This window comes from Larimichthys crocea, chromosome XIII, assembly GCF_000972845.2.
Source record: "Larimichthys crocea isolate SSNF chromosome XIII, L_crocea_2.0, whole genome shotgun sequence".
NCBI classification, from domain to species: Eukaryota; Metazoa; Chordata; class Actinopteri; family Sciaenidae; genus Larimichthys; species Larimichthys crocea.
This window is the reverse complement of record NC_040023.1, coordinates 44131502-44148279: the sequence shown is the minus strand read 5'-3', so window position 1 is coordinate 44148279 and position 16778 is coordinate 44131502. Positions and strand designations below refer to the sequence as shown.

General features: G+C 42.5%; 1 protein-coding gene across 2 annotated transcripts in view; it reads left to right on the top strand.

Annotated features, from left to right (window-relative positions):
* Positions 1-16778, top strand: part of znf704 (zinc finger protein 704) — a 48991-nt gene that overhangs the window by 4659 nt on the left and 27554 nt on the right. Inside the window, exon 2 of one of the 2 annotated variants that reach the window (XM_010734985.3) lies at positions 2580-2764. In XM_010734985.3, the coding sequence (XP_010733287.2) occupies positions 2580-2764 (185 nt within the window). Of the gene's footprint in view, positions 1-2576; positions 2765-16778 lie in introns of both variants that reach the window. The other variant, XM_010734984.3, reaches the window with a different exon arrangement.

Below are 16778 nucleotides of genomic sequence, written 5' to 3'. Positions count from 1 at the left end.
AAAGTCAAACTGAATCGTAGATTGAAAAAAAAAAACATGAGATCACCATTTTAATCATTACCATTCCTGATCCTTTTCACTAGATGTGCTAATGCAAATAGTTCTTAGCAACAAAGAACCACATGAGCTAACAGACACAGTCGGTTTATGACATTGGGTCCATGGGATTTAATTTATGGTCTGTGTCAGCTTGCTTCATTATGACCTTTGACCCATAAAGGTTCAAGAATCTTTACGCTTGACAAACTGCCCAAAGCAAGTAGGTTATGAGTTTCTCTGAGTGGGAGAGAGAAGGAGAACAGGCGATAAAGAGAGGGGGGATATGAGGGACACTTGGGGTATTTGTTCCTGCACAGACACACACACACATGCACGCCAGCTTTGACACATGCAACTCAAATTTCACAACCGATTTGGCATGCTTCACAATTTCCTGGCTCCGTGAAATGTCATCATTCATAAGCCCGGCGAAAAGGACGGCGGAGTACACTCGTCCTACACACAACACCTAATCTTCCACCGAGCCGGCATAATCCATCTTATTGTTTTACTCAAGTCTGTGTTTTCACAGAGCGTTTTGCACGCCGTGGAGCGTTCCTGCGACCGGCTTCTATCTTGAGCGTTACTGGATACTCATTTCTCATGTGTTTTTACCTCGTTAATCTGAGTAAATTGTTCTTCTGGTGTTTGCGTGTACATGTGTGAGTGTGAGTGACTGAGTAAGCTACCATTGCCTTTTCCACAGTCAAGCCTAATCGTGTTACATTGCTTTGAGATAATGATCTAGATCACACACACACACACACACACACACACACACACACACACATACATACACGCACACACACACACACACACACAGGCCTACATGTCATACTCCTCCATGCTCTGTTGGCATGGGCAGCCATGTGTGTCACTATGGCCGTCTTTTGGTGTTTTCTCAGTGTGTTTCTAAGAGCTTGATGGCTTTAGTTACCTACAGAGAGAGTGTGTGTGTGTTGGTGTGTGTGTTGGTGTGTGCGTAGGTACATGCAGGTATTCATGTGCAGAAGGATGCCACTGGTTGCTGTTGTGTAAGAGATGATTTTTTTTTTTTTTTTTTTACATTGCTACAGGTAGGCGTTTTCAGAGAATTGTGATGGGAGGAATGCTCTTCTTTTGTGATTGTGTGTGTGTGTGTGTATGTGGCATTAGAAGGTCTTGTGCAGTCTTTCTTTATGTAGCATGTCCGTATGTTTATTTTTGTGTGTTGCATGTGGTGTTCAGGTCTCTGTGTGTGCATTTTGGAACTGAAACACTCAAAGAGACTCTCTAGTTCTGCCTCCCAACTTTGGCAACTTCACCTTCAACCTATTTTATTGTTAGATTCAACGAGTAATGATATTTCTCCCTCATCAGTATTCATGCTGTCAAACACAAATAACCTCTAGAGGCAGTAGTTGCAGTAAAAACCAGCAGAATTAACAAACAACAAACAAAGATTGGATATAATTTGATACACCTGCAACCAATCAGAGAAAAGACGTGCTGATTGCCAAATGCAAGTCAGGGCAGCGCTTGATCTGTCTTCATGCACAAATAGTGGCCAGTCACAAACTCTCTAAAAACATGTGAGACGGGAAACAGGCAAGGCAGCAAATAAGTCTTGATCAGCACTGCCTGCTTGGACAGATTGATCTGAGTTTTGTGAGCCAGGTGTGTGTGACAGGTGACTTTTGAAATGGTGACGCTCCTCTATCAGTCATCGTGTGATTGGTCCGACCAGATTCAAGGCTGGTGGAATTCAGTTTGAATGCAGATGCATCTGCCAGAGCAAATGAAACCTCATCAGCTCGGCGATTCCTCTGATTCCCAGGCTATTCATTGTAGGTTTCCACTACACACTGCTGATCAATGATACAGTAAGATGCCAGTGCTGTGTATGTATCACTGCACCCACATAATCATTATATAAAGAAAAAGCTGCTCATACCACAACATACCTTGAGAGTAATGCACGTGCGATTCATGTTGTAATGCCCCGCGTCCATAGAAACACCTGTGGCACACAAATGCTGACATGAATGATTTTATTTGATCAAGTAAATGACACTTATATAACAGATGCATAGTTTTGTTTATTTTTGTCCATGAGAAGGCAGTTTTGGTAGTGCTGTCAGCAGTATTTTGTGGTTCTCGGTTTGAAAACTTCATATTGCCAAAATGTCTACAGGCACTAAGAAAAACAGCTTCATTTTGTAACTGACCACTGTGCATTTCTCAGTTTGTCCACTGTGTTTTCAAAAGGCTTTTTTAAGCTCAAGAATCTCAGGAAATGTTTCTTAAACCATATTGGACCTCATACTCCTTAATTTGTGATTGTTTACTTAAGTAATAATTCAGTGATATTTTTAGGTAATTGAAATGTTTTTTTTAAACACTGTCTATGACATGTTCACTTCCCTAGGCCTTTAACAAAGGACACTTGTTTCTGTGCTGCAACATTCCTCACAGCTTGTCCTTGTATGAGCATTATTACTAACTTGTGTGCATGGTTCTCTATCTAAGCATTGACTTATTCTTCTTTGCATCCCCAGCAGAGCTCAAGTAACGGAGCTTCAGAGAGCTACAAGGTCGAAGGTGGCTCCCTCAGTCCAGAGACGGTTGAGGAGCATCGGATGGTGGACTGCAAGCGCATTGGCCGGGACCCCGACACCCGATCGGTGTCTCTACTAGAGCAGAAACGCAAAGTGGTCTCCTCCAGCATTGACGTCCCTCACGCCAGGTAGGACATCGTGTTTATGGATGCACGCATTCTCAGTTCTTTGTTGATTCCTGTCCTCGGTGATACATGGGGAGGGGCCCTGCTTTGCTGGACATGAACAGTTTCATCAGATCTGCTGAAATGTCAGGTGTACCAGAATGAGCAGTGAAAATGTTTAGTTGCACTTTTGTCTGCAGCCTGGAGCTCCGCCTGGAGGCAGTTTGGCCTGGGTTCACACATGCTAAGTTCATTGAAGGTTTATGACATAGATATGTCATGTCATAAATAGGACAGAGTTTTACGTGCTGATATCCTGTTTTTTTTATCTGATCCTCAAAGACATGTTGGCAGAACACTGACTGCAATTTGATTTGACAGCAGTCCATTTGTATTCCATTACACATATCACATGCTATCATACATGTGCAGCCGCACATCAATGGTGTCAGTGTGTTGGAATGAATATATTCATCCCTGTCCTACATATTGAAGGGTTGTGTGCGAAATGTCATTTTTGGAAGAATCCCATGCTGTTGCCTTAACTTGCTGGGGCAATTATGGTTATGGTTATTTAAAAGGCATGCCTCTGGTGGTTTCCCAAATTATAAAAGTGGTGCAACATGGACTCAAGGCCATGAGAGTCAACTAAAGTAAAGCAAGTAAATCGCATCAGTTACCGTCATGCATACGTTTCCTGCTCGGTAGCAAAGATAGTATGGACTTAGACGCCTTATAACCGAGATGTACATAAGAGGAAATGTGTTTGATATTTGAGCTACTGCTCTCATATTTTATTGGAAGTGGGGTACATAATCCACCTGCTGTATGTGACACAGAGCCAACACAAATAAAAACATGTTTATTATGTTCTAATGCATGAGCTGTCCCCTCACACATTCTCTTCATACCGCACACACAAATATTATTTTAAGATGGTCAGCATAATCCAAACACCGGTGCTGATCCACAATGGGGCAATTAAACATTAATAGGCTGCAGTGAATGGCAGTGAAGAGTCATCCAATAAAGAAACAAACAACGCAATTTCACTATTAAATGCGAAACACTAATACCTTGTAAAGCGCTGCACCGTTATCGAGCATCACTCCCCATTACTCGTCCTAGTGGCGTGGGAGGAGTCCGATCGATGGGCATCTTCCTGAAAAGTACAGTGCAAGTAGCACCTTTAAGCCGCTTTATCACTGCATCCTGAACCCTGCTTTAAATGTAATAGTTATTTGCTGATGAATCATTGATGCGGCTCTCTCTTGTTGCCCATTAAGAGAAGAAATCTTTTTTTAAATCGTGTCCATGCCATGGATCTGACAGAAGTTTTACACCTTTTCCATTATAATTACCTCCTTGCATAGGGATTGCCATAACATTGATATTTATATGGTTATTGCAGAAAGGGTTATTGATCACCGTCCATGCACAAGTTGAGCTTGTTGCCTCAGCTTAGGGCGATCACTTTATAAGCAACGTTCCTGTTTGCTCTCCTAATGAGACCATCGGATAACAAGAAAGCCACAGGGGATGACTTATGGATCGAATTTACCTTCAACATACAGTAATCCTGATCTAATGGTTAAATGAAACCATAACCTTTTTAAAAGCTTCACGTCTTTCCAGTTATTAGCGTGGGCACACACACAATTTCAATAATCCACCCAGGTTGTCTCTCCAAAATTCCAGCAGGAATCTCTTTTATTTAGCTTGCTGAGACATCTTTGAAGCATCATTAGTGTAAGAATAGCCAGCCACACACTCCTCCTCCCCACATAAGTGGAAACAACCAGTTAGATTTGCTTTCAGGTGTTTATCTTGTATCTACATTAAATAACAGTTGGTTTTTGGGCAGCGATGATGAGGAAGTCGGGAAACAGCTGAGAATCTCTGAGTGTTATGTACAGTTCTTATTGTGTGTTTCAGTATTGTGCTCTGCTGACAGGAGCTCAGCTTTACCTTTCTATTTCTGCACAGATACTGCTACCGTGCAGTCATCTGCTGCCAGGTAAGAAAGAAAATAAAGTAGGTATGTGAAGGCCATGTGTGGGGAGGAACCCTTGGAGCATTCAGAGACATCCCGGATGGTGCGTGAATGTTTGTGTCAGTGTACAGTGTTACAGTAGTAGTGTTAGTATAAAGATATCTTATCTCTGTTTTGAGTTTGTATGTCATCTACCTGCGTTCATTAGTGTGCAACGTAATCTGGTTTAATTTAGTGAGATTCAAGTTCAGCCAGTTTGTTCCTTCATGGTGTCCCAGGTTTTTTTTTTCATGTGTTATTGAAACGTACCAATTTCTAGCCAACAGACATACTTGACATCTAATTATTTTGTGTATAGCACTTCAGACCCCGGTCTTAAAATCCAAATCTATTGTGCCTGTCAAATTTTAAATCAAACCAATTGCAAAGCCAGATCTAAAAAATCAAGTTCAGCCCAATTTATATTGTGCTCACACAATCAAGAACATGGAAAGTTGTAAGGAGCAGATATGAGCCCTGCTTTCTCCAATACTCCTATAGTAACCTCTTCGAGTGCACAGTGCCATTATTACCTTAAGATTAAGATTCATAGCTCTCATCCTCTGCACACCTGCGACCGATTTTCAGCCTAGCTCTGGCACTGGGGAAGAAATGGTGTTGCCACCGACCACAAAGTAACGTTTATCTGTAATGGAGACAAGGAGGGAGGAGAGGGGGGGGGTGCTTTGAGGGACGGTGGAAAGGGGACGAGGGAGTAACAAGGAAAAAGAGTGAAGGGAATGTATGTGTGTGGAGAGGAGGACAAGAGGGTAAAGGAGATGTAGGGAGCATGTGTGAGAGTGCGTCGCAGCGAGGATAACGGCAAAACAGACGAGAGGGAGAGAATGCCTGAGGATTTTTTTTTTTCAGCGCTAACTCTCCAGAGAAGTCTGACCTTGAGGTTGTTAATTGCACTCTCAAAAGTTCCCTCTCTGCTGGTGATTTACCAAGAAAATGTCTGGCTGTTTGATGGCTCTCCAGGTCCCTTGTAACCCAGATAGAATAGGTTTCCTACCTCACTGGGACTCACTGAAGTACCACAATGCCTCGTCTGCAATCATTTTGAAAATAGAGGAAAAATGACATTGTGTCATATAGATGGTAGACCTCGGGGGTTTTGTGTAGCTACATTTTATGGTTCTGTCAGCCGGTCCGGCTCTCATTTACTTTATCGAGTTGCCTCCTTCATCGTATTTGTTTACAGCACATTTACTTCGCCCACATTTCGTCAGATCTGGCTCCAAAAATCAATAGGTGTCATTCCATGATTGACCTATTTTCTGCGTTGCCCCAGCTCCCAAATGCCTGAAGAAACGTTTTCCTTTGTGAAATGTTTTTTAAAAATGTGCTGTGTTTCAAAACACGGATGCAGGAATTGCTCGCCGTGGCAGATTTCTGATTTGTTTACGCTATATTTATCGCCAGATTCTCTCTTTACTGAGCATTCAGACATCTTTACACATTGCCAGACTGCGGTCTTAGCCAGCTGCTGGGCCTTCTTACTCCAAGGGCTTATGTTTTCTCTATGCAGGAAACAGTCAATTGTAACAGGAGCTGGCGGGGGCAGACCACTGGAAACGAATGGCTTGGCTTTTGACAAATAGCATTCTGGAAACTAATTGCTAGCAGGGGAAGCAGAGTATAACCTTAGTTGTAGAGGAAATCAAGAGAGTGCTCGACTTATTGCAAAACCCAAAAACAACAGATCTGAGGGTTCAGTTCTTCTCCTCTTTAGACCGCCAACAGTCAGTCTTCTCTTTCCAGCATGAACTGTGGTTACTCATGTTTCTGAAAATAACTGGACCCCTTGCTGGCCCTCTGTGATGTTGTAATTTTTTCCTCTTTTATACCAAAGTCCAACACAATTATGAGCACGTTTAGTTTGATTCATAGTAACTGATGACCGTCCCACGAGCTGTAATTTACTGCGAGGAAGCTGGTGAGGTCAGGCAGACTTCAAAACACAATCCAGTGACAGAACAAAACTGCTTGTTATTGTTTATCATTTTTATCGATGATCAGCGTGTTTGTAGTTCACCGCACTGAGCCAACCATGTGTTCCACACCCGGAGCCTGATGCATCAGCCAATTCAGATATGGAATGTGGCCAAAGACTCCCCATCCGGTGCAAAAAGAGGCCCAAAAGGACCGTTAAATTATCATTTGTCTTTTGATAAACTATCATGGCTTTATAATCCACTTGTTTTCACTGTGCTTGTGGGCTTTAATGGTCACTTTGTTTCGTTTTTGGAACGCGGATGCAGATATTACTCCTTTTGCACAATGTGTTTTTGTGTTTGTGGCGAATGAGAGATTTTGAGTTTCGAAACTGGAGAGAGGAGGGGCAGGACGGGGCATGTGCATGAGAGCGGCGTGGGTTCGCCAGAGAGTGAGTGACAGAGAAAGAGTGAGAGAGATGCTCAGCGTCTGCCAAAGAAAACAGTTTTTCCTGGTTTGGATGCCAGCGGAGTTCAGAAACCATGCGATTACCATCTGAAAAGACTGCTCCCATGATCTCTCTTTCTCTCTCTCTCTCTCTCTCTCTTTCTCCCTCTCATTCACGGCCTCGCTCTCCCAGACTCAATGTACTATTATCTGATTGAACGTCACGTTTTTTTCCCTCTAACAATTTACTTGACCAAACCCAGTGTGTTGACTTAAATGTGCTGTTAAACTGTATCAGATTGGCCCAACTACACTCAGCTAAAAATATCAAACAGAAATGTGCTTGTGTTTTTATAAAAAGGACATTGATCAACATATGTAATAGAGCGGCACACACAAGTGGCTTTAAAACACTTGTGCACATTGTTAACGGGTCATTCCAGTGCTCTGTTGTCTGTGCTGTAGTGTGAAAAACCTAAATAGTGACCAAAAAATATATTTATTTTTTTTCAACAGTTATACAAAGCACTTTGCAAAGTGGTAAATATTCAAAACTCCAGGTCTTAGAGTAGGGTTTAGTAAGGGATTTAAATGAATGTACAGATTTAGTCAGCATGAGCTCATATCCATCCCGATGGGAAAAGCCTGATTTGTTTTCTCTACCTTGGCTTTAGTACAGCCTATAGGGACCAAAGCCGTGGTCCTGAGCCATGCTCATACGATATGATCATATCTTGGTATCAGGTGTGTTCATGTTTAAAAAGGGATTAGCCAAATCTTACAGATCAATTCTGGGAGTATCAAATAACCAGAGCAAACATGCTAAAATTAGAGCGATAAGATCTCATTTTGGTCAGGGTTACACATCAACCAGCATGGCACCGTTCTCTAACCTCCCATTTTCCATCTTCAGTGTCTCGGTATAATATAACCCAGTATAATAGGATAAAATGAGATGTTCTCTGTGGAGGAGAAGAATAAAATCAGATGAGATAAAAAGCACCTTGTGTGGCAGAGATTGTCATTGGGATTTTCGAGCATGAAGGATTTCCTTGAGGGGGCATCTCATTAAACCGTGGCCTGTGTGAATGACTTAAATATCACACGGGTGTTTATTGGCTCTCTCTATCTCTGACTGGCTTGCTCCACTTAACAGGATTCACTGGAGTTTGCTTTGTTCGAGGCTTGAAAACCACCTCATACTGAAACTCTAATCTCACATACAATTGTTGAGTATTCATGGCTCCACCACACCCTGCTGTTAACTCGGCTTTAGATTTATTGCCCATAGACTAATCAAAGGGAAAGCCTTCACTCTTTGTCAATACCCATGGTACACCAGTGGGAGCCACATCGTGTTTGGTGTGTGCCGCCTCATTCGACAGGTTCTGGCTCCTGAGAAAATGGCCACCTGTGATGCCTCGGGAGTGGAATTGTGAGTTTAAATTTATATGCAAATTAGCTCTTTAATTAAGCGTGGTGGAATATCAGTGAGAGTGTGAGTGGGGGAATAGTTAACCGTGGATTAGTAGGTGGTCGGGATCTTTTGCCAACGCGCTGGACTGTGGCAAACGTGAAGACAGTGTGTGTGTGTGTGTGTGTGTGTGTGTGTGTGTGTGTGTGTGTGTGTGTGTGTGTGTGTGTGCTGTTGTGATCTCAATCCAGGATTTACATTCACTTCAACAACAAATAACTGGAGTGCTACTTTCGGGTTCACTGGTGTACATCTGGCATGCAAATTACACCATCAGTTATTGAGAATGGAAAGAATGTCGTAACATCTACACCGTGTTTTACATAGAAGGCTCCATGCACTTTAAGTGTCTCCAGTTTAATCTACATAACGTATCTGACACTCCAGAAGTTGTATGCTGATTGCTCCGATGCACAGAGTGAAATTGACTCATCATGTGTAACATTCATTTTGAAGCCATCAACAAAAATCTATTTACAACTTATTGAAGTTGTAAATAACGGCACGCTGCTTCTTAGGAGTCTGAGCACTCTTTATGGCTGTCAGGGGAGCGTGGCAAAATGTGTCCGCTTGACAACACCGATGTCATGAATCAACAGACAAATCAATCTGAATCCTCACACAAAATGTCACTAATGCTAATTCTGTCCTACATTGCTGTTGTTGTATCTGCAAGGTAGTTTTGTGCTCAATCATTCCCTGCTTGCTATCTATAATGCATAGTGCAGAGCCTATGTTTATGTGACAGCAGGCTCTGCAGGCCTTCTGCTGCTTCAGACTAATCCATAGTCCCCAGCTTTAATGGACTCGGAGTACAAAGGAAAAAAAGCTCTAATTGATTCTATTGACGGACGTGCATTATGGTCATCTACAGTGTGTGTATATATATGTAGTGGTACTAATTGACAGCAGTGTCAAGTGTCACACATCACATCCAAACAGAAGAAATGACAAGGTTGTGAAATTAGTGCATCTCCAACTGAACATCTCTTCTTTTATAAAGTGAGAAATGTTTACCTGAACTGGACAGTTTGAAGCAAATGGTACAAACACTAACATTCCCCTGGTGCTCTGAGCTCACAGTCCATGCAGCCCAGCTAACAAACGGAGATACAGTTAGCTAACAGCAGCTGTAGTTTACAATATTTGCCTAAACTTTGAGCATAATTCAAATGATCTTAATCCACACAGACTAGAAAGTCCAGTCATTATAGAGCAGATTACAGCATACTGTTCAGTAATTTTGGTGCATATAGATTCACCTTGTGATTCTGTTTGATCACGTATGTATTTTGTGTTCAAGTATAGTCAATTAGCTTTTTTGTTGTTGTTTTTTCTCAAACATATTAGCCATATAGGTTGATTCCAGACAGTATTCAAGCTGTTTTTTTTATTTGATCTTTATTTAAGGGCCAGAAACGTGTGAAAATGTAGTTTGTTTAATTTTTGCTTTTGTGCTGTATAATAATAAGAACAATAAATGTTTTAACTAATAAAGCAGAAAAACACTAAATTGTACATACAAACACCAGGAATCTTAAGTAGAGAATGTACAGCTGAATGAGAGATGGCCAGTTGAATGATTATGTACCTCCTGCCATAATTTAGTATTAAAATGACTGTACTGACCCATGCAAAGTTTTGGTTTGGGGCAAAGACATTGTGACACAGCGGAGGAGGCGACGTGCGTCTCAAGTGTAACCTATTAAAAACAAAGACAGCCCTGAAGAACTACCTTCTCAACGCATTATTTCTAATTATGGCCATTAATTTTGAAGCTCCATTGACCTGTCTATTTTGAATTATTGATATCTGTCACGTTGACAGGCTTTATTAATTAAAATGGAGATGTACTAATTAGGAGCACGGCATGAGGGTGTCATAATTGTAGCCCTGTTTTAATTTGAGCGTTGCTCATCAATTTTATCGTGGTTTAGCACTGTGGGCGCGGTGTGACACGAGGGGTGGGCAAACGCAGGGTGGATGTGCTTGCTTGTGACATCTGTGTGTGTGTGTGTGGTGCACTTGCCACCATTTGATAGCATTATAACTTGCCACTTTTCTGATTGTCAGCATCACCTGCTTTGAAAATCAGATGTTAAGATGACTTCCTTTCTCGAGAACATGAATTATTGTTATTATTATTATTATTATTATTATTATTATTATTATTATAATTCGAGGAGATGATAAGACAGGCTCATCCAACAACACAACATCAGTTCTTCCCATGAGCTGCTCACCACATATTTGCAAGATGCTTGATTGTTTTCCAAGGAAGTTAAGTAAAAAAGCAGTTTTTGTGTCTTTAGTGACTTGTTTAGACTCACGCAGTAACAGTTTAAAGGGTTCCTTCCGGTTCCTTCCAGTCCCTCAGATGAGATTTCTGGACTTGGAATGAAATGTCGAAAAAGTATTGTGACTGCCAGACCGTGGAATACGGTTCAGTACATCTGTTTATCAGAGTAGTTGCGTGTGCGTGTTTATCTAATTTAACTTATGTCGTAATATATCATATGAATTAATATATCAGCACTGCCATATTCCTCACCCTCCGCCCCTGAGTCATGTTAGGTCAGCCTTGGGTTGTGCAGCCGCTCAGACAAATCTCACATCTTCCCCACGTGTCCCTACAAGCCCCTCAAGCAACGCTGTTGACCACCTTCGATCCTGTCAATAGCGTCTTTACTGGTATAATGACAACTGAGTCATTGATCATGAAAGGACACCAATTACCTGCCAGTTAGCCATTTGGAAGGACAGGATGTAATGGCATCTTCTCGGAGAACTGACCTTGAATCTTCCGATCGCCCTTCAAACGCTGTCAGAAGAACCCACAATGAAAGCAGTAAGTAAACATCAGTTATCAGGATCCTCGTCATGCTTTTAAAATGTTTGAAGGTGGCCTTTGAATTCATGTTCACACTTTACAGCTAACCACAGAAAAGTGTACGTGGTGTAACAGATTTGTAAACCGTGCTTTTGTATAATTGTGACTCATGTAATTAATCCAAACCATGGTGCCTGCACTAGTGTTAGTTCCCAGATGTGGTATGAATCCACCTTCTGGATTAACAGATGTATAAAGGATATTTAAACCACGGGAGAGGCTATAATGTGTTTAGTACAGTGGCATGTAATTCCACCTCCAAGAGAGCAAAAATATAATTGTTCACACAAACAACAATTGTGCAAACTTGGCATGGAGATTGGCTTGATTTAGTGTTAACTCTTTGACAGTATCATGTCTCAGGACAGAATATCTGGGCTCCAAGAGATGATAAAGCTATTTGACGTGCAACATCTCAACAGTTGGCATCCTCTGAATATTTGTCAACACTGTTGGATCTAACGCTCAGATAAGTCAGACATTTAGTCACAACTACGCCGCAGATGTCTCCCTCAACAAAAAGACCTTCTGTTGTGAGGAGGGAGCGATAAAGTTAATTGAAAGTTAGCCATTCGTTAGTCTGACATCTAACAGCCATCTGCTGGGGCCGATCTACATAAATTGTTCCCGAATAGGACAACAGCGGAATATCCTCTTACTTCATAATCCAATAAGGGGGCTCTGTGGTCTTTGGTGTCTCCAGTAAGATCTAAAGCTGCGTGCAGTCAGTGGACCAGAACTGTAAATAAGACACTAGGCACTTCCAAAAGAAAATTTCAAAGGTAATCCATCATGTGATGGTTTCAGGCTCACGCACTTGGCCACATATACATACAGTGCAGACTAACCGGCAGCAGTTTTTAAGATTGACGTCAGTTGTAGTGAAGCATGTACCTTAATATTTGGATTTCTTATCCTTAGACGATCTTTTGATCACTGATTTATTCATCCAGCAAGCTGTTCGCAACTTTTGCTTCCAATTATTGTTGTTTCTCAGGCTCATGTGACTTTCCCTCAGAAATTCTCTTAACATTTAAAAGCCTTGAAATACATAAACGTCTCTTTTTGCGGCGCTAAAATTGTCTTTAAAAACTTTTAAATGGTGGACCCCTAGCTGCTTCATGAGCGTAGCCAGTCATAATTGGCCCTTGCCACAACCCACCCATCCTTTCAAATAAGATAAAGCTTCGATTGTTGTTTCTCTGTGGGGGTCCCCTGTAATATTTCCTCTGCCTCTCTCTCTCTCTCTCTCTGTCCGTCTCCTACACACACACTCACTTTCTCTTTTGTCCCTCTCCCTCTCTGCTATCCTTTGTTCTTCAAAGACATTTGTCATTAGCTTCACTGGCTTCACCTGCAAGCTGGCTAGCAGAGGAATGGTTACTACACAAATACACATGGACAGACCCTGAAGGTGAAGGTTAGTTTTTTTACTGTTCTGCTTATCTTCAGGTTGTTCCCTGTCACTTTACACAACAGCTTGGAAGGGGATAAACAGTCAGCCATGGCACTTTTAGCTTTGGGGTCAATAGTGTGTGTGTGTGTGTGTGTGTGTGTGGCTGGGTGTACACACTCTGGGTGGTGTTGGAATCCAGAAGACAGCTGGTACAGTTGCCCCCCTCGGCCCCCAATTTGGAGAGGTTGTTGAGACCATCTCCTGTTTTCTTCGAGACACACACCACCCCCACCATTAGAGGACTCTTAATATCAACAAGGCAGCAGTTTGCCTGAACTACAGATTCATCACCTCCCACCCTCCCTCTCATCCCCCTTCTCCCGTCCCGCCCTGTAAACAATGGGAGTCAGTGGCTTCGGTCACATGAGCTACTAGCATCTGCAGATGAGGTTGTTATTGTTTTGATTTGGGTTCCACATGCCAAACTCGACTTCCATGTGAGCCTCTGTGTGTGTGTGTGTGTGTGTGTGTGTGTGTGTGTGTGTGTGTGTGTGTGTGTGTGTGTGTGTGTGTGTGTGTGTGTGTGTGCACAATCATTTTGGTTTTGGTCGGGTGGGACTACAGTGTTCTGCCAAACTCAAGAGCTGTGTGTGTGTGTGTGTGTGTGTGTGTGTGTGTGTGTGTGTGTGTGTGTGTGGATCGTGGTAGCTTTGGCAGCATTACCTCACTGCGAGTTGGAACTGGATGTGTTTACCAGGGTCTCTCTTTCTCTATCTATCTATCTATCTATCTATCTATCTATCTATCTATCTATCTATCTATCTCTCTCTCTCTCTCTCTCTCTCTCTCTCTCTCTCTCTCTCTCTCATTTTTCTCTCTCACAGGCATTTGAGGCTCACAGCCTTGATGGAAAGGAAACACAACACCCCCATTAGGTACACACACAGTTTAGACCTGCAAACATTAAATGCGCTCACACACACACAAACACACACACACACACACACACACAAACAATGCTACACAGCCATACTCCTCCATATAGCATGCATAATTTATGACCTCCCATTGACATCTATGTAAACATGGGTGCTCCCTTCAGCTGCTCTGTAGTGTAGTCTTTGTCGGGTACTCCTTTACCCAACTCAAGCCTCACACACACACACACACTCCGTCCAGGAACAGCTTATTTCAAGACAGTCATTGTTTTTATTTCCTCTGTTAACTTGTGCCATGATGCAAACCGCAATTTCCACTAATCTGAATACAGTTGTACGGCCTTTTTCTTTAATATGCAGCACATGTCAAACATGATATTATTACGACTGTATTTGAAAGGCTGTGTAACTCTTTGTCGTCTGTGGAAAGAAATAATGTCTTCACTAAAACAAAGAGCAAACTGAGACCTTCTCCTCTTCCTCCCTCTCTCCTTTTCTTCCCTCTTCCTTACAGTACACTTTTCCCTCTCGCTGACTTCTTTTTCTTTCTTTTTTTTATTCTCTCTCTCGACGCCCCCTTTGCCCAGATGGCTGAAGGAGCTTTCTAATGTTGCCATCCACCTTTGTGTTGTTTTTCTCCCTTTCTCTCTCTCTCTCTCCTCTTCTCCTCCCTTGATTCACTGTATTCTATCTTGCTTTCTCCATCTCTGCTTTCCCGCTCTTTTGCCCCCCACCCTTCGTTCCCCCCACGGTGTCTCTCCCACCCTCCCACACTCTAGCCCTCCCTCTCTTCCTTTGTCTCCTCTCTCGATTGCGTGCTTTGTGTGTGTGTGTGTGTGTGTGTGTGTGTGTGTGTGTGTGTGTGTGTGTGTGTGTCTGACTGACAGAGAGAGATGTTAACCCGCTGCTGAGCTGTGTGCTGGCGCTGTCGAGTAGGCAGTGTGGCTACCTTGCACCAGCATATGAAATCAGTGGCGACAACCACAGCGAGGCGAGAACAAGTTGTTTTTCTGAGCTTTCTCTGACAAACAAAATCAACTTGTGTCAAATTTTGACACCAAAGCATTCTCAAATTTTGAAATCTGCCACCATACTTCAGGTTTCACATCTGTCTAATTTCTTTCAGCTGTCAATTTATCCAAGGCAAATTTAGTTACATAAAAAATAGCCCTAATGAATAACTACAAAGAAATTAACATGCGGTTTACTGAACCTGCATACAGATTCTAAACATACCACACTCACACATGCACATTTCCAATTAAGTATGTAAATATGCCAATCATTGGCAGTTAACCCCCACAGGAAGGGTTAATGAATAATGGTGGGTGCACAGCCACACATTTACAAGTGATTATGATATCAGAGACGAGGAAGGAGGCATCTTCCGCACTGTTGTGCTCCATGTTATTTGGTGTGTTCTGCTTTTGTTTACATTTTAAATGCAGGCAGCTGTAAGCGAAGGCATGCAGCGCTGACCCAAATCCTAAGTGACAATTGGCACGTCGGCTGGCTGAAAGTGTCCGTCGATTCGCTGGCGCTGCCTGCCGCTGCTTGGGGCGTCAGTGCTGAAGACGTGCGCGGCATACTGACACAAACACACAGGTGGTAGGAGTACAACTCTGGAGTCCAGATATATATTTCTGTCGGCTTCGAGGCTTTATTTGTGCAGTTTCCCGTAGTGATGTTATGTTTGTGTTGAAGCTCATAATAAGAGGATCATTTAAAAATCTCTGTAGGCTGAAGTCGCCAAGGTGTAAGCTGTGCTTTAAAGAAAGTCCTGTACATTAAGGAATAACAAAAAAGGCTGTTGTGTTTGTTCATGGGACCTGCTGTTTCTGTCAGCATCCCTGTGTCTCTGTCAGTGTTGTGCTGTTTCCCACACCCACAGTTAAGAGTTTCAGTAAGTTGTTAAATTTGGTTTTGTTGGTGTGACTTGATACAAATTCAGGTTACACAAAAGAGAGGACGTTAACGTGCACATGGATTTACAGTAACCAGGTTACTGCACTGCATGTAAACACGTTCTCCGATTACCCGTGTAACCTTTTTTCCTGAGCTACCTGGTAACTTAAGTGCATGTAATCACACTTTAGGATACCTTTGCCTGTTTCACTGCACTCACAGAATCCAAGTGTGTGAACAGCAGCAAGCACTTTGTGCCTCTTTGTCTCAAATGGTCAGATTTGATGGAGTACCTCTTGTCAGCATGCATACTGGCAGGAGCTTGCTTCATAAGAGGCAATGTGTTGTTTCCATAGAACTGACATAAACAAAAGCTTATGCAGTTGTTGTTGCTCCTCATATGATAATTAAATTGAGTGTAAAACCAGCTAAAAGTGCTGTCGACATAAATGTATAGACGTTGCTTGTATAAATGCATGAATGCAGATTTATACTGTACGGGATAATGGAGCGCAGGGGCCTTTGTGTGGACTTGTTGACATGCTTTAGACGGAAGAAGGAAGGGGTGGGCTCTCCCTCTCTCTCCCTCTTGGTGTTTTCATTTTTTCTGTCACGGCTGTCTCTTCACGCTTAGTGTCACATCCTCATACTGCACAGCAGTAAATTAATCAGAGAGATAATGCTTGCCTGATGGAGACCTTCCCCCCCGAAAACACACCCTTCCCCTCAATTTCTCTCCCTCCCTTCCTCCCTTGCTCACTCTACCCTTCGGTCTCTCGTCTCTCATTTTTTTTCTCCTCTCCAGCACAGTTTTCGTCGCTAAAGAAAGACTTAGCATAAAGGTCATCCAAACACGCATTGTGACTTGAATTGATTATCTGACCACTAATGAGTGATTGTCTCCATCCTTTACCAACAACTACTGAAGTGCCAATGGGCAAGACGTTGGCTCGCTCTCCCAGCGCAAGTCAAGGTTAACAATCACACGAATGGCAAATAAATCGGGGAGGAAGAGGAA